This window comes from Cryptomeria japonica, chromosome 9 (assembly GCF_030272615.1).
Source record: "Cryptomeria japonica chromosome 9, Sugi_1.0, whole genome shotgun sequence".
Lineage (NCBI taxonomy): Eukaryota > Viridiplantae > Streptophyta > Pinopsida > Cupressales > Cupressaceae > Cryptomeria > Cryptomeria japonica.
This window is the reverse complement of record NC_081413.1, coordinates 349,741,244-349,767,230: the sequence shown is the minus strand read 5'-3', so window position 1 is coordinate 349,767,230 and position 25,987 is coordinate 349,741,244. Positions and strand designations below refer to the sequence as shown.

At 37.7% G+C, this 25,987-nt stretch overlaps 1 protein-coding gene across 3 annotated transcripts in view; it reads right to left on the bottom strand.

Moving 5' to 3' along the window:
- Positions 1 to 25,987, bottom strand: part of LOC131029706 (cleavage stimulation factor subunit 77) — a 205,659-nt gene that overhangs the window by 111,513 nt on the left and 68,159 nt on the right. For all 3 annotated transcript variants that reach the window (XM_057960309.2, XM_057960310.2, XM_057960308.2), the window contains exons 15-17: positions 24,064 to 24,128; positions 23,680 to 23,776; positions 2,962 to 3,021 (exon numbers count right to left, since the gene is read on the bottom strand). In XM_057960309.2, coding sequence (XP_057816292.2) covers positions 2,962 to 3,021; positions 23,680 to 23,776; positions 24,064 to 24,128 — 222 coding nt within the window. The remainder of the gene's footprint in view (positions 1 to 2,961; positions 3,022 to 23,679; positions 23,777 to 24,063; positions 24,129 to 25,987) is intronic.

Below are 25,987 nucleotides of genomic sequence, written 5' to 3'. Positions count from 1 at the left end.
TTTAAGCATTTGAGTTAAAACATTTCATCCCTGTTTCGAGGAGCTATGACACTAAGGAGCCTTTAAAATATTTTGATAAAATTTAAGCAACCTTAGAAATAAAATAAACTACGGTTTTTTTCACGCATCCCCATCTCAGGGATGTCCCAGAGATAGGGGACTCCAAGAGGAAGTCCCCATAATTTCTGCATATAGACAGTGAATTTTGACAATGAATTCTATAAGCAATTTGACTTTGACTCTCAATTTAACACAAATTTGCCATAAGAACTCTGCTAGTACTTATATGTTAAGGTTCTATAATGGATATGTGCATGTTTTATCCATGTTTTCGTATGAATATTTAGAATTTCCCTATATATTTTAATTTTCTCAATTTTTATATAAACGTCACGTTTGCCATCCCCTAGCCATCCCCAAAATTGGCAAAAAAAAATCACCGTCCCGGAAACACGTACCCAAGTCCCCAACTGTCTTCGTCCCGGAAACTCAGAGTAACATAGAAAATAAAGCTATTAATGCACCCATTTTGCAAAAATTGTCGAAAAGCATCGAAATCAAAATCTAACTACACTAGACTAATCTCGATGAAGGATAATGAGAAATGAGGCCAACTCGGTGCTAAAAATATACATCCTCTCCAAGATTGTTGGAGAATACACTAGAAGCCAAAAATTGCCCCAGAAAGTGGGATAAGTGTTCTCAAGACTAATTGCGCTCACTAGCAACATCGAATAACTTCCCAGACACCACCGAGAAGGTCAGAGCCAATTGCAACATTACAGAACCCTAAAATGGGGTCATTACAATGATTAACTCCTCAAGCCCAAGCTTCGTTTCTTGTAACAAAATAATATATGCTAATGTACACTTAGATGATGCTTGACTAAGCTTCTTTTGCTATAAGAATTAAGACCCCTAACATTCCAAGATAGGATTTTCATTGCGATTTTGGAAAGATTTTCACCCTTTGGGTCTTAGACAAGACTAGATGGTGTTTTGGGCTCTAAAGTTATTTCCTCACTTTGTCTTGGAGCCACAAGTGGCTTTTATTTATTGAGTTTCCAATTGTGTAAGTGTTTAAATTGATGATCAATTGGGTTCCAAATTTGCCTTTCCCTTCCATGCTTTCTATTGAAATTCATTCCCTGCTTTGTGTTGGAGCCACAATTGCCTTTTGTTTTCTATGTTTTTAATTGTGAAATTGTTAAAATTTCAATTATCAACAACTCATCTTCTCCTCAATCTCTTCCCCCTAGAAAGGGGTAGATAGGCAAGGCCTTTGTACATTCCCTATTGTGATATAGGGTAGGATCAAGGAGAGGAGCCCTCGACACCAAGCCCAAATTCATGCCTTCAAAGCCACATGGCTTCATGATGCATAACATTATTGCTTTTAACCAACCATCAAAAAATCATTTCAAAGTGCACTTCGAATGAGCCACCAATCAATTTGATCCACTAAGAATGCACCTATTGAAGACGAAAATAAAACATTTTGCTTCAACATGAAAGTGCTTACAATTATTCACCACGTCGAACTGAACCCAGCAAGTTTTATTGACAAACCCAGCAAGACTCAAACCCCAAGTCCTTGTTAAATTCTTGCAGATGAGAATTTTGAAAAAAAATAAAAGGAGGTAGCAAGGAAGGATAGTTATCATCTGCTATAATAACAATTTAACTAACAAAAGGACTAGATTGTAAAGGAATAACTGAAATGAACAAAGTCTTAAGACTGCTCTTTTCTTCACTGGCCTAAAGATGACGAAGTATTGGCTCAAAGGCACAAGACTACAACCCAAAGCAAGACAAAAAGCAAATAGCATTGAAGACAAATGGTAGAGTGAGGAACTTGACCAAATTGAGAGAGCCTTAGGCACTTAATGAAAGGGAAGGATTTCACTTGACCTAGAGGACCCAAAGGATGCTTGACATGTGAAATTTACAGTCACCCACAAGTGTATGAATATGGCAAATGGTGTGCACAGAAATCAGATGGAGCACATAAAATCTTGGTCTGGATAGTAAAAGAGCTCCTTATCCAAGAAATTCTAAACATCAATTCTTGATAACAATTTTCGAGGATAATCTGATATATATCAGACAGTAAAGAAATTCAGGTTCCACATATACTAAAACACAAGCAATTCCATAGAAGCTTTTTGCTGTACTTGTGGCAAAAAAAAATCTCAGATGACTAGTCTTTCTCTACCTTCAGCATTTCCTTGTTACAAATAGCATTTTGTTCATTGGAAGTATTCCTAACACTTGATTAATTTTTTCTTAACTCCCCTACCTGATTGGACAAGCAGACACATTGCTCAAATTTATATGGTATGCATCTTTCAGTGAAATTCCTGTCCTACTCACACAGTTCATTGTCAGGCCAGCCTACATCACATAATTTTTTTCTTCCCTGCTAAAAAGTATAAAGTTCGTTGTCAGTAAAGGACTGTCAATCAGAACAATGCAAAATCCAAGTAAAAGAAACCTGGTCTAGCATGCCCTCCCAATGGTGGTCACCAAAAAGCCTTCCTAACCATGCCTTCTAATTAAAATAACTAATCAAACCAACCAGGAAGTATAAAGCTCATTGTCAGAGGGAGGACTGTCAATTAGAACCATGCGAAAAATCCAAATGACACAAAACTGATATAGGATGCCCTCCGAATGGTAGTTATCAAAAACTTCCTGACTCTGCATTGTAATCAAAATTGCTAATCACACCAACCAAACAACTTTGATCAAAAGTAAAGCAACTATGCAACTTTGATCCTTCAAAAGTAAACATGTTACCAGGCTATTTATGTACCATAAGAAATCAAATATTTTTAAGCTATATTAATACAATTTTCTAGGTGCCAAACTCTTGATCATAAAGATATTTCAAATTCATTTCAGGACATAGCACAGTATAAATATATAAGAAAATTAAACTAACAGTAAAACAATGCATACCTTTAACATGCTCGCTAGATCACCATATGTTTGTTCAAATCTAATAAACCGATTCCATACCTGAAACATCCACCAAAACCATAGTCTTGATTAGATTTTAGCTCCAACAGATTGCCTCTCTAGCATGTGAGACATAGTAAACCATTAACACTAACGGAACTCCGAAAGTCTATTGTAGGAATGCATACTACAAATTACAATCAATATTGCAAAGTACTTGCTTCAATTGTAATCAGAAAATATAAATTAAAACAAACAGCAAATTTGAAAGAGGAACCAACAAAAGCTTTAAGAAATCCAAACATTATATGGCTAACCCCACATGTCAGACAGTTTGGTTGTAGCTCCATCAGGAAATGGACCTCAAGAACATGAGACATAATACAAGAAAAGGCTAACTCATAAAACTCAAATCAAAATGATAGCAAGCTCAATGGTTATGTCTTAATTGACAGATACAGAGACAACACTCAAACAATAGTCAAGCAAATGGCAGTTTAAGAGTGCTAATATAATAGATCCTCCCTATACCAAGCTTTTCTTGTAAAATAAATGATGCAATAAAGAAAGCTCTTATATTTTCTTGTAAAATAAATGATGCAATAAAGACAGCTCTTATATTTTCTTGTTATGTTCATGGTATGTGATTATATTTCTAGCAATCTTTAGTAGTGTGGCAATTTGTTGTGAACATTTCTAATCCTAAAGAAGATTGAAACCAGGGTACTGTTGTGACGTATTTACACATCGCCCCATTGCAAATGGGGACCCCTACTTTTTGCTTTCTAGGGTTAGTTTTCTTTGCTTGGTTGTCTGGTCTTGGCTATTAGCCTTTGCATTGGAGGATTGCCAGGGGGTTCATTAGGATAGCAGGCTCTGCTTGAGTTGAGGTGGGTCAGTTGGTGGTCCAGGTCAGGGTTTCTTTGTAAGCCTTCTCTAGGTTAGGCTTTGCTCTTGTTGATAGGTTATGTCTTGTTTGAGTTTGAGGAAGTCAATGAAGGTTTGTGAGTGAGTATCATCAAGGATTTTCCCTTTGAGGTTTTGAGATTGGTCCAGTTGATGAATGATGAAGCTCTAGGCATTGATTGGTATAAAATTGTCCAATTTTGCCCTTGGAAATGCCTAACAACCAAGTCTAGACTTGAAAATTTGGACAAAGGTCAAGAATTTGAGCATTTTGCAAATTTCGCTCCTGACCCTTCCAAAGGGTCCAAAGCGAAATCTTCCTTAGCTCCCTTTTGACTCCTATTCTAGACAAAACTTTCACTTTAAGGCATAGATTTGGGGAAATAAGCTTGAGTTCACCTTTGGAGACGCCTTGGATAAGCTTGGATATGGAAATTTGATGAAAAGGTCAAGATTTGAGCCTAAAAGACAAATTTCACTCTTGACCCTTCCAAAGGGTCCAGAGCGAAATCCTTGGAAAGACCTAATTTGTCATCAAAAGTATTGAATTGACATCACCTTGAAGGCAAATGGACTTGATTAAGATGAAGGAAGGATCTAAAAACCAAGTCTAAGAGCAAAGTTGAGGAAAAATGAAGAAATTGAACCTAAAAGACAAATTTCGCTCCTGACCCTTCCAAAGGGTCCAGAGCGAATTTCCTAATATCTCCCTTCCTGGTCCTAATTTGCATCAAAAAACCTTGTCCTTAAGACGTATGAATAGAGAATAGATGTGTGAAACAGAGTGAAGTGAGGAAAAGTGAGGAATTTGTGCAAAAAGCAAAATTTCGCTCCTGACCCTTCCAAAGAGTCCAGAGCGAAAATTTTTCAAGCTCCTCACCCTTCTAGAGGGTCCAGAGTGAAATTCCCCAAAAGACTTATTTCTTCACTAAGGACATTGAATAGTGGTCATGCATGACAGAGAAAAGGATCAAAGATCAAGTCTAAAGGAAAGAAGAGTGAAAAGGATGAGAATTGAGCCTAATTGAGAAATTTTGCTCTTGACCCTTCCAAAGGGTCCAGAGCGAATTTCTCCATGAAGCATTATACCTTGCTCCAACCTACAAACTAACTCATTCCCAAGCATTTCTTCAAGGCAAAAGGCTTGTTTTTGATGATTAAAGGATGAGAAATGTAGTTTTGTGAAGGAAAATCAAGTAAAGCATGAATTTTGCTCCTGACCCTTCCAAAGGGTCCAAAGCGAAATTTCTTAAAACACTATTTTCCTCCTTATTCAAGCCAAGATCTTTGTTCCTAGGACATGGTGGAGAGAGGACGGATATATACATGCCTTAGGAACTGAATTTATCCTCCCTTTGCTTCAAATTTGAACTAAATTTTGTGCCTTGAAACCTTAGTTAGGGTGTCATCATGCCTTGGAAGCAATTGAGGAGTGAAAAGGTAGAAGAATTTGTCCTAAAATGCAAATTTCGCTCCTGACCTTTCCAAAGGGTCCAAAGCGAAAAATTTTCAAGCTCTTGACCCTTCCAAAGGGTCCAGAGCGAAATTCCTAAAAACTCCTTTTGCTCCCAATTTTGTATCAAGCCTAGTGTTGATTGAGGTGGATTGAACTTAGAAGCATCCTTAGGCATGCATTTGAGTAAGTGGTGGTCACAAAATGTGAAGAATTTGTCCTAAAATGCAAACTTAGCAAAATTTCCTACAACCCCTATTTGCTCCTTGTTGAGACCAAGATCTTGATTGCTAAGGCATGGTTGGGAAAGAATTAATATGTACTTGCCTTTGAAAGGTGATTTAAAGCAATGAAGTGATGGAATTGAAGCTAAATCACAAATTTCAATCTTGACCCTTCCAAAGGGTCCAGAGCGAAATTCCTTATAGGTTTTGTCCTTGGCCATGGTCCCAAGCGAAATTTCTTAAAACACTATTTTGCTCCTTGTTTCAAGCCTAGATTTTGTCCCTATGGCATAAGATTGATGTATTCTTGCCTTGAGAAGAGATTTGAGGCAAAGAAATGATGAAAATTGAGCTAAAATGCAAATTTCGCTCTGGACCCTTTGACCCTTCCAAAGGGTCCAGAGCGAAATTCCTAGGAGATCTAAAGTTTTGACTAAGTCCTTGAGAAAAACCCATTCCTAAACAATTTTGAAGGCGAACGATTTGATCTTGGTAAGGTAAGGTTGAAAATGAGGTCTAATTGAGCAACTTTGTCCAATTTCGCTCTTGACCCTTCCAAAGGGTCCAGAGCGAATTTCACTATAGGGCCTGTCCTTGGAGAGGATCTTGAGCAAATTTCATTCTGATGCCTTCTTGTTGATGATTTAAGGTGAGAAATATCATGTTAGAACAAATATATCATGCATACTTAATCATCCTTTGTTTGTTTTGTAGATTAATAAAACCAAGATGGAGGAGGAAAAGGCCAGGACAAGGAAGACCTATTCAAGTTCCATCATAATCAAGGACACTTCAAATGCATGGAGGAGGACTCAAGGTGCTTCTAAAGCATTGGAAGACTTCAAGTGTTCAAGGAGTTGCAAGCTATCCTCAAGATCTTCATTTTACCACATGGAAAAATCATAGGATGACAGAGAAGAAGGATCTTACAAGCACTTCAAGGCGAAGTATGCTACCAGAGGAGGAGTCACTTGATCGTGAAGAGGCCTCATCAAACACATGGGAGTCAAGGAGGTACATCACTCATCGCATCAAGGATGAAGGAAGATCAATCAAGGTCAATGCAAGGGCAAACGCAAGATTGAATGAAGGAAGTTATTGAATGGACTCGCGTGGAATCCGCCTAGTCCAAACCACTAGCCTCTTGCTGATTGTAAGTGCGCCTTGCGTGGTCAACTGGCATAGAATGAGCTTAATCTCAAGTCGTTACGCGTCTATTGTTCATGCATTAACTTGAATGGTGATCAGTGTCTGATGGTGTACGATTTGAACATATTCGAAGCATCCCTTAGAAGATCGCACTAAGCTGGTGTTGAGTTGTTCAGTTTGATGGTGAAACCTAACCCAGTAGGACTCCACCTAGTCGTTCATCTATATCCTTGCATTCTAGCTCCTAGAATAGATTCTTTAAACCCTATGCTTTTGCCATTTCTTTATCTTCCAGCTAGTAGATAGGATTCAAGTTCCAGCAAATTAAATGCTCAAGCAGTCGAATGTAAGTCCCCTTGTGATTCCAGCATAATCACAACATACCACAAGAGCTTATCCACACGTAGAGACCCTACATATAAGAACCTCGGAGTCTTCTCGAATGATCCTTAGGTGAAATCTTCAGCATTTGGGGAAACTTTGTTCAAGAGAGGATAAGATACCTTGGTATTTTATTTTGTGTTCGCATGTGCATGAAAAACACATCAACAGGTACCATGGAGCCACCTAATTTAGGGAACCTGGAGTTGCAGCAATGCTTTGAAGAAGAGAAATTCCATCAAGGCTCTCTACCACTTATAAATAGAAAATTATGAACCTGATGTGTTCTAACTTCTAACTATATTGATTGCAAATAGATGGATGAAAAGAGAAGACAGTGGCATCGAGCCTTGGACTTTTGACATCACAATCCACTTACCCTCTTATATGTATAAAATAAAACGCTGGGATGCAAAGACTAACAACAAGCTTACCCATCAATTGAAAATGTAATAGATATCAAGTATTTCCAGCCCATTCAATGAGGGAGAATTCATGGTTGAAGGGAAACCCTCAAAAGATCATGGTTAGGACCGTAGTTAAAAGATCCTATGAGTGCTTGAGAAATCTACAAAAGAGTAACCATGACAAAAACTAGGTGTCGAGTTTTTGTTAATAATTACAGCAATTTTTTCACTAAAATTAACAAAAAAACGTTGTTACTCATAAGAAATCATGATTCCAAATAACTTGGTCAAACATTAAGGATGAAATATGAAACAATTTTTTTCTTCACTCCTTTCTTGTGACAAACTTTTTTGACACAAACAGATGACTAGGGCAAATGGCTAAGGCAACAAAAATTCAAACCATTAGTGCATTTTGTGGAAAAAAAATTGAGTCTATTTTATGTCATTTAACATCTATTTAAGGGTATGTCTGTTGCATCCAAACTTGATGAATCACAAGTATTATACTACTTAGAGATTCAAAAGGAAGGAAATAGTTACATCTTAAAACTCCCATCACGTTCCTCTACTTATTCCTTCAATCAAACCTCATTCGGCATCTATATTTCTTTGTGAATTAAATTATTAATTGAACAATGGATATTTGAAGTGAAATAAAGTTTTTGATTAAGGATCAAACAGTGTTTTGAGGGGACCCGAAACCCCATACAACAAGTTTGGAAGGGACCTGAAACCTTGGATTTTGTACGGATCCGGAACCCAAAGAAGAAAACTGCCAAAAGATACAACATACACTACCAGCAACCCAACCTCAACCTAACATCAAAGAATAATCATTGAAGAACGACGTGAAAAAAAGGAGGCCGAAACGATCCACCAAAAGATGTCAATACAATAAAATCAAAGGGTTTTATCAAGGCTTCCTTAAGGGTTTTCCCAGGCACCCATAACCTGAGCATTAGGTTTTAGCAAGGATCTCGAAACCATAACAACCAGTCTCTTGAAGATAAGCATAAAGGAACAATCTAGAACCAAAGGGTTTTGAAAGGCTCCCCAAACCTTCATATTGGGTTTTGACTTGGCTCCCAAAACCATCAAGTTCAAACCAACAGAGACAATCCATCTGAAATTCAACTACCTTCCAACACAACTTCTCTCCACATCAATAGGAACTGAAGATAAATGGACCACCAACTGAACAAGCCAAACACCTTTCAACCCCACCTGATCTAGAGACGAGATCAAAAAAATCCAAGTTTGCTGGAATATTGGGTTTTAGAAAGGCTCCCAGAACTTCAAGAAATAGGGCAGCAAAAGCCCCCAAAAGACTCCATCCAACTTCACCCAACCTACCACTCTCCACCTCAATAGAAGAGCCATTCACCTCTATAAAACTGGCAAAGAAGGGGAAAAGAGGGATAGAGAACCAAACCCTAACCAAGCCCATCAACAGGCTCTCAAACATAAACATGGAAAATAAGATGAGAGCCAGAGCAGCAATAGAACCCCTCATGAAAAAAATAGAAACAAAGAAGCACAAGGTCCACAAATCAAGCAAAAGGCAAACCCTCCACACCACAACCCAATCTACTAAAGGAGATCCACCACAAACAGCAAACGTCATTGAAAGAATAGAAACCACAAACACAAGGAGAAGCCTGATCCAAAAGCTGCAACACAAAATGAAGGAAGCGTTCAATGCTTTGAGTCTGGTCTGCCCGCGTAGTAGGAGAGAAATGAAGGAAGTGTTCAATGCTTTGAAGTAAACCTCGCGTGAGTTGCCTTAGAAACCCAATTTCACTTAGCAAAATGAGCAAAAGGATAAAGTTCGGAAGTTTCATGCCCTCTGAAAAATCTCACAAAATAGTTAAATCGCCCGAAAATGACAAATGAACAAACTCGCAAAAAGGCCATTCAGGCCAAAAACCACTTCAAGCTCATAAATATGCTTTTGGGCCGAAAATGACCTTATAACTCAAAAAAGCAAAAATGAGAAGTAAAGGCGTTTTAACTTAAAAGTTTGCAAAAAGGCCTTTTAGGCCGAAATCACTTAAAGTTTGCAAAAAGGCCTTTTAGGCCGAAATCACTTCAAAGTTTGCAAAAAGGCCTTTTAGGCCGAAATCACTTAAAGTTTGCAAAAAGGCCTTTTAGGCTGAAATCACTCAAAATTTGGCAAAAAGGCCTTTTAGGCCGAAATCACTTAAAATTTGGCAAAATGGCCTTTTAGGCCGGAATCGTGAAGATGTTAGAAGAGAGGCATTTTAATAACTTTGCAAAAGGCCTTTTTGGCTCAAAATCTAATAAGTCGAAATCCTCAAAGGCCGAAATTCAAAAAATGCTTAGGGGTTTCAAATTGCCTAATATGCACGAAATTCCAAAGAGAGAGGCAAATGAGCATTTAAAATAAAATCTCACATTTCACCTCTATCAAGCGAAAAACATTTAAAGATTCATCTCGAGCCAAACGTTAAAATTTAATGTTTGTCAAATTAATTTTAATTTTTCAAATTGATTTATTAAAGTGAGATTGATTGTTCGTAGGTCGAAGGCATCGTCCCGAAGAACCAGGAGAAGGTCTGAAACATCAAAGAGTCAGGCACTAAAAGCTGAAGAAGAAGATGTAGGAGCGCGAGATCTGAACCGAGCATTGGGAAGCGTGTTGTTGTGCCACCAGACCACAAAGCTGAAGTCCACCACCAGGACCAAAGACCGAAGAACACTCTGAATGCGGCAAGTCTATGCATTCTCGAGAAATACACAGCTGGATTTAATTCCAAAAGTTCAGTTTCTGAAAATTGAAACTATTTTATTATAAAACTGCCTGTGGGCCCCACTCAAGATATTTTGAAACAAAGGGGAAAAAGGTCAGTTGTGGATAGTTATGTCCAACTACTGGATAGACTCAAATTGAATCCAGGCAATTGTAGGTAGTTGAGATAGTGGTTGGATAGATGACTGAGAGTTTAATGGGCATGGGTTAAGGCTGCCAGCTTCTGGATGGCAGGTTGCAGCCCTTGGATGCAGTCAATCCTGCCCTTCGATTCAAAATTGTAAATTCTATAAAGGCAGAGGCCTTTCTTTTGTAAAGGGTTAGAATTTTGTTGGTTAGAATTTTGTAGTTAGATTTTAGAGTTAAAATAGGTTAGATTTTAGGCATAGCATAGAGATGTTGCAGAAATTGTTGTAATGGCAGCTGAAGCAAATATATGAACATTGAAATATGGTGTTTGTTGTCTTTGTTTTAGTTTGTTTGCATGGTTTCTTACAGCTGGCTAATTTTAGAGTGCAGGGATTTTAATGGTGAAGTGTGGAGGGGTATTTGATGCATTTTTGGTTCATACCATTGGGGGTCTATTGATTGTAGGTCATCGTGCATGGTTAGTCTGAACCCAAAACTGTGCCTAGTTCAATTGGAGGTGTTCATCTTACGCTACGCTAGAATTGGGTGCCTAAAATGAGCGTCTCCGGTCTGAAAATCCTTCATCCCTTGGAGCTTGCACCGTTTTTGTCTAGTTGTGAGGGTATCTCTGGTGAAACAAGAACTGGTTTATCGAAATCTGTCTACCCGCTACATCAGCTGTTATCATCCTTGTCCTTAGGCTTCTTGAACCCTTCCCTTTTGATTTTATTTCGTAGTCTACCAATCACAGCAAACCACCTTGTTGCAAAACGTAAGTCCCCTTGTGCTCCTAGCAAAACACATCAACTACTAAGCTATCCTACAATCAAGACTTGACAACCAAAACCTTGAGGTCATCCCCATTGATCAATTTAAAACAACATTAGGGATTTCCTTATCTCAAGAGAGGATAGGATACTTAGCATTCTATTATGCGTTGGCCGGATGAAGTCGTAGTTTCGCGATTTTAGCCACGTCAACAGTATGCACTGACAAAATGCATTCAGTTTTGTAGAACGACAAGGTTGGTATTAAACACAACTAAACATAGATTCATTGTGCCACAATCTAAACCCCCTCATCTAAAGTACTGGGAGACCGACAAATAAATAATCAAGCCAATATCAAGCAAGGAAATTGATATATCAGATACAATATGTACCAAGCTTTGTCTGTCGACTACCTCATGCAATAATTTTTTTATTTAATATTCTCATGTTATGTCCATTGTATGCAACTATATTTCTGCAATTAGTATTTTTCGGTAATGTAGTAATTGTTGTACACAAGCATAACTCTTTCTATTATTTATTCATTAATAAGTCCAAAACACTGATAAATGTAAAAAATGCCCTACTACCATGTTGACTTCTTTGTATCATGTCTTTCAACCACATTGGAAAGAGGTGAGCTCAAAAGAATCATGCCTTCAATTGTCACAGCTCAAGAAATTGTTCCTCCATCTTTTCAGGATTTTCTTACTATCTTGACTACCCCCTATGAAATGTCCCTACTTTGAAATATAATTTAATAATAATAAAATTAAAAAAATTAAATTAAAATATAATTAAATATAATTAATTAAATTTAATTAAGTTAATGAATGGTCAAAAGACATGGAAGGAAAAGTTGTGACTCCCTCAACAATGAGATAAAAAAGGGAGAAGAGAACCTTATTTGAGAGGGGAATAATTTGGAAATGAGAAGTGCACATCTGATTCAAATAAGTGCAGACCTGATTATGAAAGGTTATGTACAACCCTTTCAAAGGGCAGAAATAATGAAGAGTTGCACTCTTTCAAAAGGTTCTAATGGTAAAAGGGTGTGTTTCTTGCCAAAGGGCATGCATGATGAAGAGGTGTGATCTCTCCCTCACATTGAGAGATATAAAGGAAAGGAATCAAAGCATCCAGCAACATCACCATGGATTGTGATCAGATCAGAACTGTTATTAAGTTACAGGCAGTAGCATCTTTATTCTTGGTGGTATGCATGGGGATGTGTTGAATATGTATGCTTAATATATGAAGCCTGATAATGTTGTTATGCAGAATTTAGTAGTAGCAATATTAATATAGGCTGCAATATGTATGACAGACACACTTAATTTCATATATATTCATAATACATGAGAAGTTAGTATACTTATAGTCTGAATAATGTTATTACTGTCAGTATTTAAGAAGATGAGGATGAGATGTTCCAAAGAGGGGCAGTCTAAATCCAAGCAATAGGTTAAGTCCCAAAATAGGGTGGGGATCAGCGACCCATAAGCCTTGAGGGTATAGACCCATGATAGGTAAGGGCTTGGATCTGTAAACTTTGAGGGAACCTATTGTATTTGGTCTCTAAGCACTTTGGTAACACACATATACCCTTCTCCCTTAAAGCTGAAGTAGTAGCAGGGCTTGATATCTATATTAAGAACTATGAATAATGAAATTAATCATCTAATGAGGAAAATAAATCAGCACTTATTAATAACTAATAAATTGAAGAATATCAATGGCTGGCTTCATGATTAGTCTCTCAATCAATTTTAGTATATTGAAATAGATTAATTATGTTAATCAGGTAGGGGACATTACACCCTCACTAAACTATGTAAGATAGTTTTTGAAAAGTTCCATCCAGCAGACCTCTAATACTACCCACTATGTCAAGATAGTTTTTAAGAATTTTCCTCCAAAACAAACCTGTAATTCTACCCTCTGTCTAAAAAAGGATCCAAACAGTTGTTTTTATTATCTAGGTCAAGACCAATGATTCTTTGAGTTTCTACAATGGCAAGGTGGAGAGACATGGGGATGCAGTTTCGAGGACTAAAAAAATTCTTGACTTTTGGAAACAATGAAGGTACAGCTATTAAAGAAACTTAATCAAACTAAAAGAGAATGAAATTTTAAAATGTAAACACAATACACTGAATTTGAAATAACAATCCTCCCCCTTCTAGCATTTTGGGAATCATTAGCAGGTTTTACCTTTAAACGTTAAAAGATATAATTTGAATTGCAATCATTATAGATCCTGGTATTGAAGCAATTGTTTTCGTGGATGTGGTAGTAACCACCGGTTGGTCTACAACCTTAGCAAACTCTACCAATCATATGTCTTCAATATCATTATCCTCAAACTCATAATCCATTATTTTAGTGGTCGGAAGCTGATATATTTCCTTTTCCTTTTCAATTTGTGTCTTTGTAGATAAACATTCTTCCTGTTCATTTAGGCCACAAGCAACTACAATGCCACTCCCATTGACTACATCCTATATAGCAAGGATGAAAATATCGGCTAAAAAACGACCAGATCGCGATTTATCGCGAGGCAAATGGCCGATTTAATCAGTGTTAAAATCGCGCCCGATTTTACCCTAAAAATAGCAAGGTTTTGGCAAAAAAAATCAGGATTGTTTTCGATTAAATTGGGATTAAAAAATAAAAAATCGCGTCATTCAAAACCGACAAAAACCCTAAAAGTGAAAACGAAAACTAAATAATGTGAAACGCAAAAGAACAAAAGGCGATTTCGCTCCATATTCGCACGATTGTTCCTAACACCCGACGCCCGATTTCGGCTTCATTTTTGGCGACTTCGGCAGCATTTTTGGTGACTTCGGCTGCAACTTTGTCGAGTATGCTCCCTCGCCCGATGCCATTCACAAGTTTCTTGCTCATTTTTAAAGCTTAAAAGTTTAAAGTGTTAAAAATACTGTTAAAAATTAAAATTGTTAAAACTTAAAACTCCTGGTAATATATATCTATATATATATATATATATATATATATAACAATAATAAATTCATGTTATATATATATGTATTTAAAACTTAAAACTACATGTAAAGGTGTTACAGTAATGTTAAAACTCTATGATTTATAGAAAACTAGATGAAAAAATGTTACTGTTATATATATGTATTTAAAACTTAAAACTTCAGAGAATGTATTTGTTTTGTATTTGTATATGTGTGTTTTTATAGAATATTTTAAGAAATTATATTTTTTCAAATGTTCGATAATTTTGCCGATTTATTGCCGAATTTTTCCTGAATTTTTTTTTAAAAATTTTGGCCAAAAGATTTATTGCCGATTAAGATATTTACATCTTTGCTATATAGGACCCTCATAATCCTCTAAAGTGACTATGGCAAGTTGTGCAATAGATGCATCCAAAATTGGCACACTTATGATTTGTATCCCAAGGTGACTATACAAGCTCTTATACTTGTTATGGCACAAATCATAGTTTAATGACTCACCGGACTCGCCTAGACTCGCGAGTCTATTGGCGGGCCGAATCGACTCGCCATGGACTCGCTAGCCAAGTCCAGGAGACTCCTCAACGTAGACTCGCGAGTTTGAGACAAGGACTAAGGCAAGTCTGACATTGGGACTCTCGAGTCCACGGCACAAACTCTTGACTTAGGTAAACCCACCCAACCAATGTTTTAAAGTGTTTTATTTTTTACTTTTTCGCTCATTTGGCATTTGTATCTATTCAAAACAGATCTGTATGGTTTGAAGGAGAGCAAACAAGATCAAAATAGAAAAAGAGATCTAGGTAAGGATTTTTCTTCTTTTTTTTCATTTCCATGTTTTGAAACTCAAAAAAATCTTTAAAAAAAAGGGGATATGTTGCCAAAATTTTATCTATTTCCCTTCCTAAATTATTTCCTTATATTTTCTCTTGTTTTCAAACACTACTTTTTCAAATGATTCATTATCCTTTTTTTTTGTTGATTTTCTACAAAACCCTACTGATTTTTTTATGTTTTCATGGTAAAACAGCAATGGCAAGTTCAACTCCAAGGGCAACCCCAAAGCCAAGAAGACAAAAAGACAAAGCATGGAAGTATCGGATACTGGGAAACAAAAAGAGAGAGGTCACTTACACCGAATGTGGCAAATGGATGACTGGAGGAATCAATAGATTAAAATACCACCTTGTACAAATACCTGGACAAAATGTGGAGATATGTGACAAAACAACTCCGGAGATTATTAGAGAGATGAAGGTCCTGCTTGCTAAGTATGATATGCAATAGGAAGAAAGGCAAAAAATGAAAGCAAGAGCAATTGCAATGAATCCCACATTGTCCACTTAGAGTACCCGCACTCGCAAAAGCCCAAGTTTACGTCAACCACTTTCATATTTTGGTGACAATGAGGGTGAAGCTAGTGAGACTCCTCTTAGATCAGACCCTAATTACTTTGTTCCACGCAATGTTCCAGGAGCACAACCTTCACTTGAAGGTACAAGATGGAATGGAGAGAAACATGAGCAAGCAAGGATAGCAGCAGCAAACTTTTGGTATTACAATAATTTACCTTTCAATGCGGCGAACAACACGTATTGGGAAGGTTTGGTTAATGAATTTACAGTTGTAGGTAAGGGGTTTAAGGCACCAACAAGTAGTGACTTCAGTAGGCCATTTCTAGAGCAAGCCGTCAAAAATACACAAGTTGAGGTTGATGATCAAAAAACATTTTGGAGGAGAAAAGGATGCAACATTTTATCGGATGGATGGACAGATGGACGGAATAGGACTCTCCTCAACTTCTTGGTGGCTTCAAATAGTGCAATGGTATTCCCAAAGTCTATTGATGCCTCAAATGAAATAAAAAATGCACAAACTTTGTGTAATCTATTGGATGGGGTGATCCAAGAAGTTCGAGTTGAAAATGTTGTCCAAATTATCACGGATAATGCAATTGCAAGTAGAATGCTTATGGAGAGGCATCCTACAATTACGTGGACTCCTTGTGTTGCACATTGATTGAACTTGTTGTTAGATGACATTGGGAAGATTGGATGGGTGAAAAGGGTGGTTGAAGATGCAAAAAATGTCACCAAATTTATCTACAACCATACTTGAGTCCTTGCTTTAATGAGAAAACACACAAATGGCAAGGACCTTGTGCGACCTGTAGTGACACGATTTGCTAGCCGCTTCCTCACTTTGCAAAGCGTTCTTGGTGCCATTCCTCATCTTAAGAAAATGTATGTGTCTGATGCTTAATTAGAATCTGCATACTCCAAAAGAGTTGAAGCAGAGAAGATTGTAAGCATTGTTTTTGATGAAGGGTTCACCAAAAGTGGAGAGATGATTGCGGTAAGTAACAAACACAAATGTAAACATTATACAAGATAATCTATTTGCTGATTTTTGTTTTTAGGAGTTAATTTTGTACTAATTTAAAATTTGTTTTCATTTTTTTAGGTGACAAAACCTTTGGTAAGGGTTCTTCGTATGGTGGATGCAGAGGGCATATCAATGGGTTTCATTTATGAGGCCATGGATAGGGCCAAAGAGGCCATTTCACATTACTATGACGGAAATACAAGAAAATGTGAAATCCTTTGGCGCATCATTGATCGTAAGTGGACAAACCAACTCCACCAACCGATACATGCCTTTACCTACTTCTTGAACCTGAAATTCTACTTCTCTGATTCATTTAGGGCTGATGAGGAGGTCATGGCAGGTGTTGTTGCATGCATTGATAAGATGGCACCTGATCCTGAGTTGAGAGATCAGGTTCATGATGAGTTGGAGGTGAGATTTGAAATTTTCTAGAATTTGGAAATGTTCATTGTTGAGTTTGACTATCTATTTATGAATTTGGAAATGTTCATTGTTCAAGATCTACAAGGGTGCAGAGGGGAGACTCTTCTATTCACAAGCAATTGATAGGAGAGGAAAACAACAGCCAGGTAAAAAATTAGTTCAATACTACAAGAAAAAAACTAGAAACTTAATTCTTACATTTTTTTTCTCAATTCTAATATTTATAAATGATTTTTTCATGCCTAATCATCAATATATAGCAGTGTTCCATGGGGACGCGTCCGCCCCATTTTTGGCCACGTCTCCCAAAGGGGGACGTCTCCGGGACGAGGGGACGAGGACGCGACGTCCCTTGCCGTCCCACCACCGCCACCCAATCGTCATCGGAGATGTGGAGACGTGGAGAAGTCTCCTTGGGAGACGTCTGGGCGTCTCCCCGTCTCTTGAGAGACATGCAGACGTCTCTCGAGGGACGGGAAGACGCCCAAACGTCTCCTATCACCCTACGGCAAGTGCAATAAATAAAAGTATTTTTTTTAAATGTGACTTTTGGGGGGGTTAAGGGGTAACCCTAATTGGACGTGGGCCCCACCATTTCCCCCAAAACAACACTAAACCATGTTTTTTTCAGATTCCACTCTCATTTTGAAAAACAGATTTTTTTCTAGCAAGCTGAAGAGGAGGAAAAACTTGAAGAAGATTGATTGAAGGGATGAGAAAAGTGATTGCAAGTGTGATGGGAGCTAGAAGAAGCAAGAAGAAAAGGAAGAAGAAGATTCTACTGCATTTTGGAGAGATTTTTCAAGCACAAGGTAGGGTTTTTCAACTTTTTCTTGTTTTTGTTTTTGGTTTTATTTTCTGATTTTCATTGTTCAATGTCATTTTTGGATTTTTTTTCCTATTCATCTCAAAATGAGATTTGATGTTGAATCTTGACGGCAAAATGATGAATGATTCACATCAAATCTCATTTTGAGATGAATAGGAAAAAAAAGATATTGTTAAACTAGGCTGATTTTATTTTTATTTTTATTTTGTGAAATGTAGTGTCAATTTCACAATGAGCTCCCAAGGCCAGAGTGAAGATGAGATGGAAATCCATTCTCATAGTGAGAATGATTCAGAATATGAACCTGAAAATGAGGGGCGTGACCATGGGGCTGATCCTGGAGCCCAATCTAGTTCTATGGCAAGTGCACCAGCTAGTACAGGTTGCCCTTCAGAGTTGTTGGCACCGTATGCTAGGGGTCATTTTGATCCTAAGTCACCTCTCAAACAGTTTGCTTCAAGAATATCAGTACAAGGCACATCACATTCAAGTGGGGGAACAAGGAAGTGGAAGTGCAACATTTGTGACACTGAATGGTTTGGTAGCATTAGTAGGGTGAATGCACACTTTCTCTTTTGGAGAGGAAAAGGCGTGAAACATTGTAAGTTTTTGGAGGAAGCTAAAGATATACAGTAGAGAATTGAGTTTAACAAGCTTTGGGGGGTTCCAGATGACACAATATTTCAATGCCTACTACTTTGTCTGCTAGGGCAGCCCTTCAGCACAACCAAAATCCACCACATACTCTCATGCTTCGCAGACGAGAGGAATGATGTTTGGATCTCCATCCACTTCCACTTCTATTGTCGCTAGGGCTGGGAAACGTAGGTTGCAGACACCACGGAGCAACCCCATTGCTGATATGTTTAATGTGCAGCTAAGAGATGAGATAGATGAATCCATTGGCAAGTTCTTCTTTGCCAATAGCATTCCATTTCATGTTACACGGTCTCCTTATTATAGGGAGATGATGGCTATGGTGGCAAAGAGAGGACCATCTTATGTGCCATCAGGGGAGACGAAAATGAGGACCTCGATCTTGGATAAATGCTATTCCAAGATCAATATTTTGATGGAGAAGATGAAGGCATGTTGGGTGGCATCGGGGTGCAGCATAGTTATGGATGGGTGGACGAACATTAGCCATCGTCCACTCATCAACATCATGGTCACATGTGCAGAGGGCCCATACTTCCTTAGAGCAGTTGATTGTAGAGGGCATCGTAAAGATGTTGATTTCCAGTTTCAGGTCCTCAGGGAGGCTATTGAGGAGGTTGGGCCACAAAATGTGGTCCAAGTAGTGACAGATGTAGCCCGTGTGTGTAGAGCAGCAAGGAGACTCATTGAGGCAGTCTATAGACACATTTGGTGGACCCCATGTTGTGTGCATGCCATGATCAATGCACTCAAGGACATGGGGAAGATTGACTAGATTTGAGGAGTGGTCACCGATGCGAGAGATGTGCAAATGTTTATCTGCAACCACCAAACTTCACATGCACTCTTCAGAACCTTCGCGAAGGAGGAGTTCTTGAAACCAGTTGAGACTAGATATGCATCCTATTTCATTCTCTTGGAGAGAATGATTGAGTTGCAAGAGGCATTGCAACTCATGGTTATGACTAATGAGTGGAATAGGTGGGCTAAGGCCAAGACAGAGTAGGGGAGAAGGGTGAAGGAGATAGTGAAGACTGAAGAGTGATGTGTTTTGGACTGATGCGAAATACATTGTCTCCATCATTTCTCCAGCATTCTAGGTGATCAGATATGGGGATGGGGATGCACCTAACCTTGGAGAGGTGTATGAGTGCATTGACTCTATGCTTGACCAAATGAGGGTTGTTGTGCAAGTGAAGGACCCCTCTCTAGTATTCTACAATGAGTAAATCCGGCCTATCATTGAGCATAGATGGGACAAGTTGAACACTCCTTTGCATATGGCTGCCTTTGCCTTGAAACCTAAGTGGTACAAGGCTAGACTGGGTAGAGTGACACCGATTCACGATAATGATGTGTAGGCGGGTTTCTTTAGGTGCATAGAGAAGATGTTTGATTCCAAAGATGTCGGCACAATTCGCACTGAGTGGGGAAGATTTGCCAATCTTAGAGGTTATTCAGATGCGGCAAAGATGGATATAGACACTATGGCACAGGAGGACCCACTTTTGTGGTGGAATTGTCATGGCCCGAAATCTTTGACCACCACTCTAGCCATCTGTCTACTATCCCAGGTTTCCAGTTCTTCAACTGCTGAGAGGAACTGGTCTACATATAGCTTCATCCACTCTCTTAAGAGGAAAAGACTTACCTCTAAGAGAGCAGACAAGCTTGTGGCTATACACAATGCTTTGTGTGTCATGGACCGCAAGACACTTGTGTACAAGGAGAATCCAGCGGCACGATGGGATGTAGAGCCAAAGGAGCCTTCACAGATTGATGAGGATGATCCTACCACTTCAGATGCAAGGCTATTTGGTGTGAGCTTGAGGGATCTTGATCTTCAGGAGTCCAACAATTCCAGTGAGGAGTTCTTCGCAGATGATTAGAAGCCTCCATTAGCTACATTTTGAGTTTTGTCATTTTGGCTTTGACTCTAGTCTCTTTTGTAATGCTATTTCTACACGTATTTGTATTTGGCTACTCATTGTAATGATGAATCATGTAATCATCTTTATTATTATAGACTTTGCAATGGCATCAGATTTTCATATTTTTGTTTTCCTTTTTCGGTATCATAGAAATCTCCAATTTGACAATTTCATTTGTCAAATTTTATTTAGCAATTACTAATTAGCAATTGGCATTGAAGAAATCTTGGTATTTCCTATAGTTTCATTTGAAATCTAATTCTCATACTGTTATACTGTCATACATCTTTTCAAAACTAGTTTTTCAAGTACTATATGTATAAGTATAACTATATCAGCACCACCACCCTGCCACCCCCGCCGCCGTCCCCAAACTTAGGCCCTTGGTCCCCCCATCCCCAACGCCCGTGGAACACTGAAATATAGCCATCCACGTTTTGTCCCAACCATATAGTGCTCCTAGGTGTGAATGGAATTGAAGTTTATTTGAGAGCATTCACACAAAGAAGAGAAATAGGTTGACCCGAAAGCGCCTCAATGATCTTGTCTTCGTTCAATACAACCTTCGCCTTCGCACTAGAAAGGTGGAGTGTATTTCACATGAGGCCATTGACTTGGATGAAATTGATCCATACGGTGATTGGACCATCAATGAACAAATGATGGTGATGATGTCCTCCTTACCGAAGAAGATGTTGCAGAAATAGAGAGGAGCAGCACAAGAAGCAGAAGCAACAGGATTGGAAGAAATGGAGAAGGACAAAGATAAGGATGAAATGAGGACTTTGATTTTGAAGAAGAATCATCTCACCATTTAGATACCTCAGCACCTACTACTACTAGCTCAAGGCCTGAAAATTGAGTTATGTTAGGAGAGAAAAGAGAAAGATGTATTCTTCTCTTTACTTTGCTATTTCTAACATTTGGCCATATCGTTATATGTAATTTTGTAAACCTTTATAAACTTATGCTGCTGTTATACATTTTAAAGTTTGAAACTATGAGTATGAAAAATGAAATTTCAAATATTGAGTGTTTGGAGATCATATGACATGTGTAATGTTTCAATTATGGCTCTTATGTTCTCTAAATGCATTAATTTCTTTTTGTTTTTTTGTAAAACTACGGTTTTCTTTTTTGCCGAGTCCTTTCCCGAGTCCGAGTCCGAGTCCAAGTTTTGGGCTGCTGAGTCCACGGCGAGTCTGAGTCCTCAAACTTTGGCAAAAATTACAATGCCAAAAAGAAACCCCACCTCTAGGAAGTTGCTCAATCATTATAAAATGTTGCCAAAGAGGTGTGCTTCATTAAATTTGAATGGCCTATCTGTCCCTTGGCTCATTGGACTGGAAAAAGTAGCAACCATTTTACATGATTGCTGTTATAATGAAAAAATTAAATGAGAAAATTCAAGATGTAACACCAAGGTATGTTGACTTAGAAAAATACTACAAGAACAAAAAAACAACACTACAATACATTTAAAAGGGACCAAAAATGAATAATAATTAAAAGAGGCACTCCAAGGATAATTTTTTATAATAGGAAGATTGGAATTGGAAATAATCTCAAAAATGCTTTCAAAAAACTCAAAATAAATTTATTTTTGTTCCATAAATCTCCTTGGTGCACACTAGTTGTTTCCCGTAACACTTAGCAAACACAGTTTACACCTTTGTAATCCTTCACTACCAAAAAGAAAAAACCACTAACCTTGAAAAATGAAAAACAAGAAGTTGGAATGGCAATAAATGTTATTGTGTCTTGACCCTTGTGTTTATCAAATGACAGCTTTTGAGTGACTATTAGTCAATTTAGAGTTTCAAAAAGCAATTTAGGGTTACTTTTTCATGTAAAATATTTTTGTCATTTTTTAGTTGAATTTGGGTGCTGCTGCCTGCAGTTCCCACTGGGCACCCCTAGGTGCACTTAGGAACCGAAGCCAAGACCCAAAATTGGAGCCGTTCGAGCCAGATATGAGGGCTATTTGGGAAACCCAAAACCTTAGATGGCAAACGATACTCAACATGCAGCTCAAGAAAGGAAGAAAATCAAATCAAGATCTCCAAAATAAAATGCCCAATACCCAATTGAACAAGTGTGACACCTTGTGGAGACATCTTGCTAACTTGGCATAGTGAAGAAAACTAAAATATGAAAATAACTTTCCAGGCAACAAGAAGAAAAGCACGAAGAGCAGCAGAAATAATAAAGTTACTGAAAATAATATGTGATCAGATGTTCTGAGCACAATAAAGAGTACACATAATATGGTAAACACTCAATCTTCTTCAACATGCAAAATAAAAGCTCGACTTGAAGATAGGAAACAGAGGTCTGCAAAGAACTAGAATTTCCAATTTAAGAAAACAGAGGTGGCCCCAATTTCAGATAAATTTGTCGTTGGTTACAATAAGCCCACATAAGCTAAACAAGAAGAATAAGTACACTCTCATTTTCGATGGTATGTTGTAGCTGTGATTTTGGGTTGTAATTTCCTAAGAAACTGTAACATTATGTAAATGGTACGATCTTGCTTATCTTTCAGATGAACAGTATCTAGATCCCAAAGCATCAAGTTAATGATGACCAAAAGATGTAATATTCAATCAACGCAATACCTAGATTCAAAAGCATCAAGTTAATGTCAACTGAAAGATATAATATTTAGTCAGTGCAGTGAAAATTTTGAGGTCGGTTCATGTAAAAGAAAAAATTCTTAATAATCATTTAACAACCTTACATGAACAATGATGATTAACAACTTATGTATATTCTGATGAAGCATTCCATTATGTAAACCATCTTAACCAAGCAGCCATGCCGGTTCTTTAATAAAGAATGAGAACATGATTGGGCCAGGATCCTAAGTCTTTCTCAGGGAAATAGATTTAGTCACATAGGCTACAGTAATATAATTATGACCTTTTGGGTTAATAGATAAAAATGATAGTACATTTTAAATATGTATTTGTACAAGAAGGTGGTGTTAGAGTGCAAACTGTACTATTTCTCAGGACCAGAGCTCCCACCAAGCAAGACTTATTACAAGCTGTGTGATTGTACAAGACACAGTATACTCTGCTGTTAAACATATACAAATGTGTTTTCTTTGTGTATGTTAATTAATTTCTACAAAAATTACTCTTGATTAACATATCCATGGGGACACTGAAGATCTACAATAATGAAATATGTGAACAGCGTAAGAAAGAATCACAAAAAAATGCTTAATTGAAAGAACTTTTTTCCCTTTCAATGTCTGACAATCATTTAAAAAAATCCATTAGATCAAAATTGAAATTTACCTCAGTCGACTCCTCTGGAGGAAGAAGGCTGAGAGCTCGCTCAAATAATGCTCGAATGTTTTTATCATCATTCAAGAGGCAAAGGAAATCTGCATATCTTTTTTAATTTATGCACAAAAAGAAGTTGTCAACCATTTCTCTTTCATCATGTAACAGGGGTTGGATCTAATTTGTACTACTTGTAAACCATAAAAAACCCTATATAAGTAAATTTATTTTTTCTATAAAAACCATAGATTAAGAAAAATCTATTTCAAAACAATCTGGAAGCATTTTCACAGGTCATTTCCCTAGTCTATGCAATGTCAACGGTATAATAGATCAGGAACTGACATTTCTTTCTAAAACGCTATTTGTTTAAAATTTTGATTTAAACATACATACTCGAGTATATACGCTGGCTCAAGCATAAATTTCTTTAATCCCACTTCAAAAACATTTTGTGCAACCTACAATAGCAAAGAACAAAATGTTAAGAATGACATTATACCAAACATGGGAAAACAAGAAAGTAAATTGTGCAATAAAACTGAAGGCAAAAGAATAAAAAGTTGTAACAAAAAAATGTATTACTATTAAACATTGTGGCAACTACAAAACAATCTATTTAAGATAAACTTTACAAATTAAATCAACCAATATCAATAAAAAGTTAAAAATAAACGCATGAATTTTAGAATATTATTCTTCATATTGTTAAACGATATCATTATTATGTGTATTTTAAAGTCACATGCAGGTAAAGAAATAAACTTGTAACTTGATACAAATATGCAGTCTAAAGTCAATACTCTACTTTTTATAATATAAGATTCTTGAAATAAGACAAAGCAAAGCCAATTGTGAAAAGACGTTCTTAAAAGGATTTAACACAATATAACATTTAACTAAGCATACATTAGGATCCTTTTGTGGAAAGCTATATTAGGATCCTGGCCCAATCATTAGGATACTTTTTAGGATTTGTTTGTGAATAGCCATTTTGCAAATACTTTTAGGAAAGCAAGCATTCTGCAAAAGTGGAACTTAATTATATTTGTCTCTGGGAAACTGCTCAAACTTCTATGATGAAGAATTCAAAAATAGGAAGGTGTATTCTATTTGATTGTTTGCATTCAAGATATATAGCCTTCTGATAAACTCCAAACTTTACAGGATGCTAGGATGCATACTCATCCTGGTCATCATCAGAGTGACCCTGATAATCCATATTATTTACATCAATATCCTCTAAACTGCAATAACTATCAGCAACTGTGGTCCATCTGCATCTTCTTCTACTTTTTACTCCTCTATCTGACTATTTAGGGCCTGCTCAAGGTCAGGAGAGTTGTTAGGAGGAGCATTATCTGACAACGAAATTAGTAGCTCAAAAAAGATGGCTTAGGTGCAAATTTGCAAAGATTGATGTAAGTTTACAACACAAATTATCAAACCACCTTAAATCATCATTATTAGAAAAAAGGGATGAGAAACGGGACTCGGACTCGGCTCGGACTCGGCAAGGCCGACTCGGACACGGACTCGGGACTCGGACTCGGACTCGGACTCGGACTCGGGACTCGGAGTCAAACTCGGCTGGACTCGGGAAAGTGAAAAACTCAAGAAATTTAGAGATTTTGGACACCAGTCTATGTCTGGCCGAGTCTGGCCGAGTCTAGGTGAGTTTGGACCCCAAACTCGGTCGAGTCTGAGTCCGAGTTTGCTGGACTCGTGGGGAGTGACTCGGACTCGGACTCGCCGAGTTTGGGCGATTTCTGGCGATTTTCGTTTCTCTAACTGAGTTACTAAGGTTCGATAGACTCAAAACAATAATGTTGAAGGTATGTGTGTAGAAATTGGTACGGACAAGGGTCTAAGACTAACATGCAAAACTGCCACAATTTGAACTACAATCCACAAGAGAGGATAGCACTTTAGACAGCAAGGTCCATACCTCAAAGTGGTAGACAATGGATTTGCCACTTCCATGTGTCCCTTATTCTCCCTCAATGCACATTAGGGTCATCCTCAGACTCCGTGTCACAGTTAAAAGTGCCCCCTCTATCTTTTGTATCTCTGCCTTCTCCCCTGAAGACATTTTCATGGGAGTTTCCTTTAACCCAAGGTTCTGCCATCTAAATTTTATTAGATACTATCACTTGGACGAATCTAGAACCACACCTCCCAGCAATTCAGCTTTGCATGAAGAAGCTGGATCTGAGGACTCATCAGTATCTAGCAGACTCACTGAGTCCCAGAGCAAACCTGGCCAAACAAGGGCTGCAAACTCGCCAAAAAGTCTTGGCAACTTTCTGACAAACTCAGA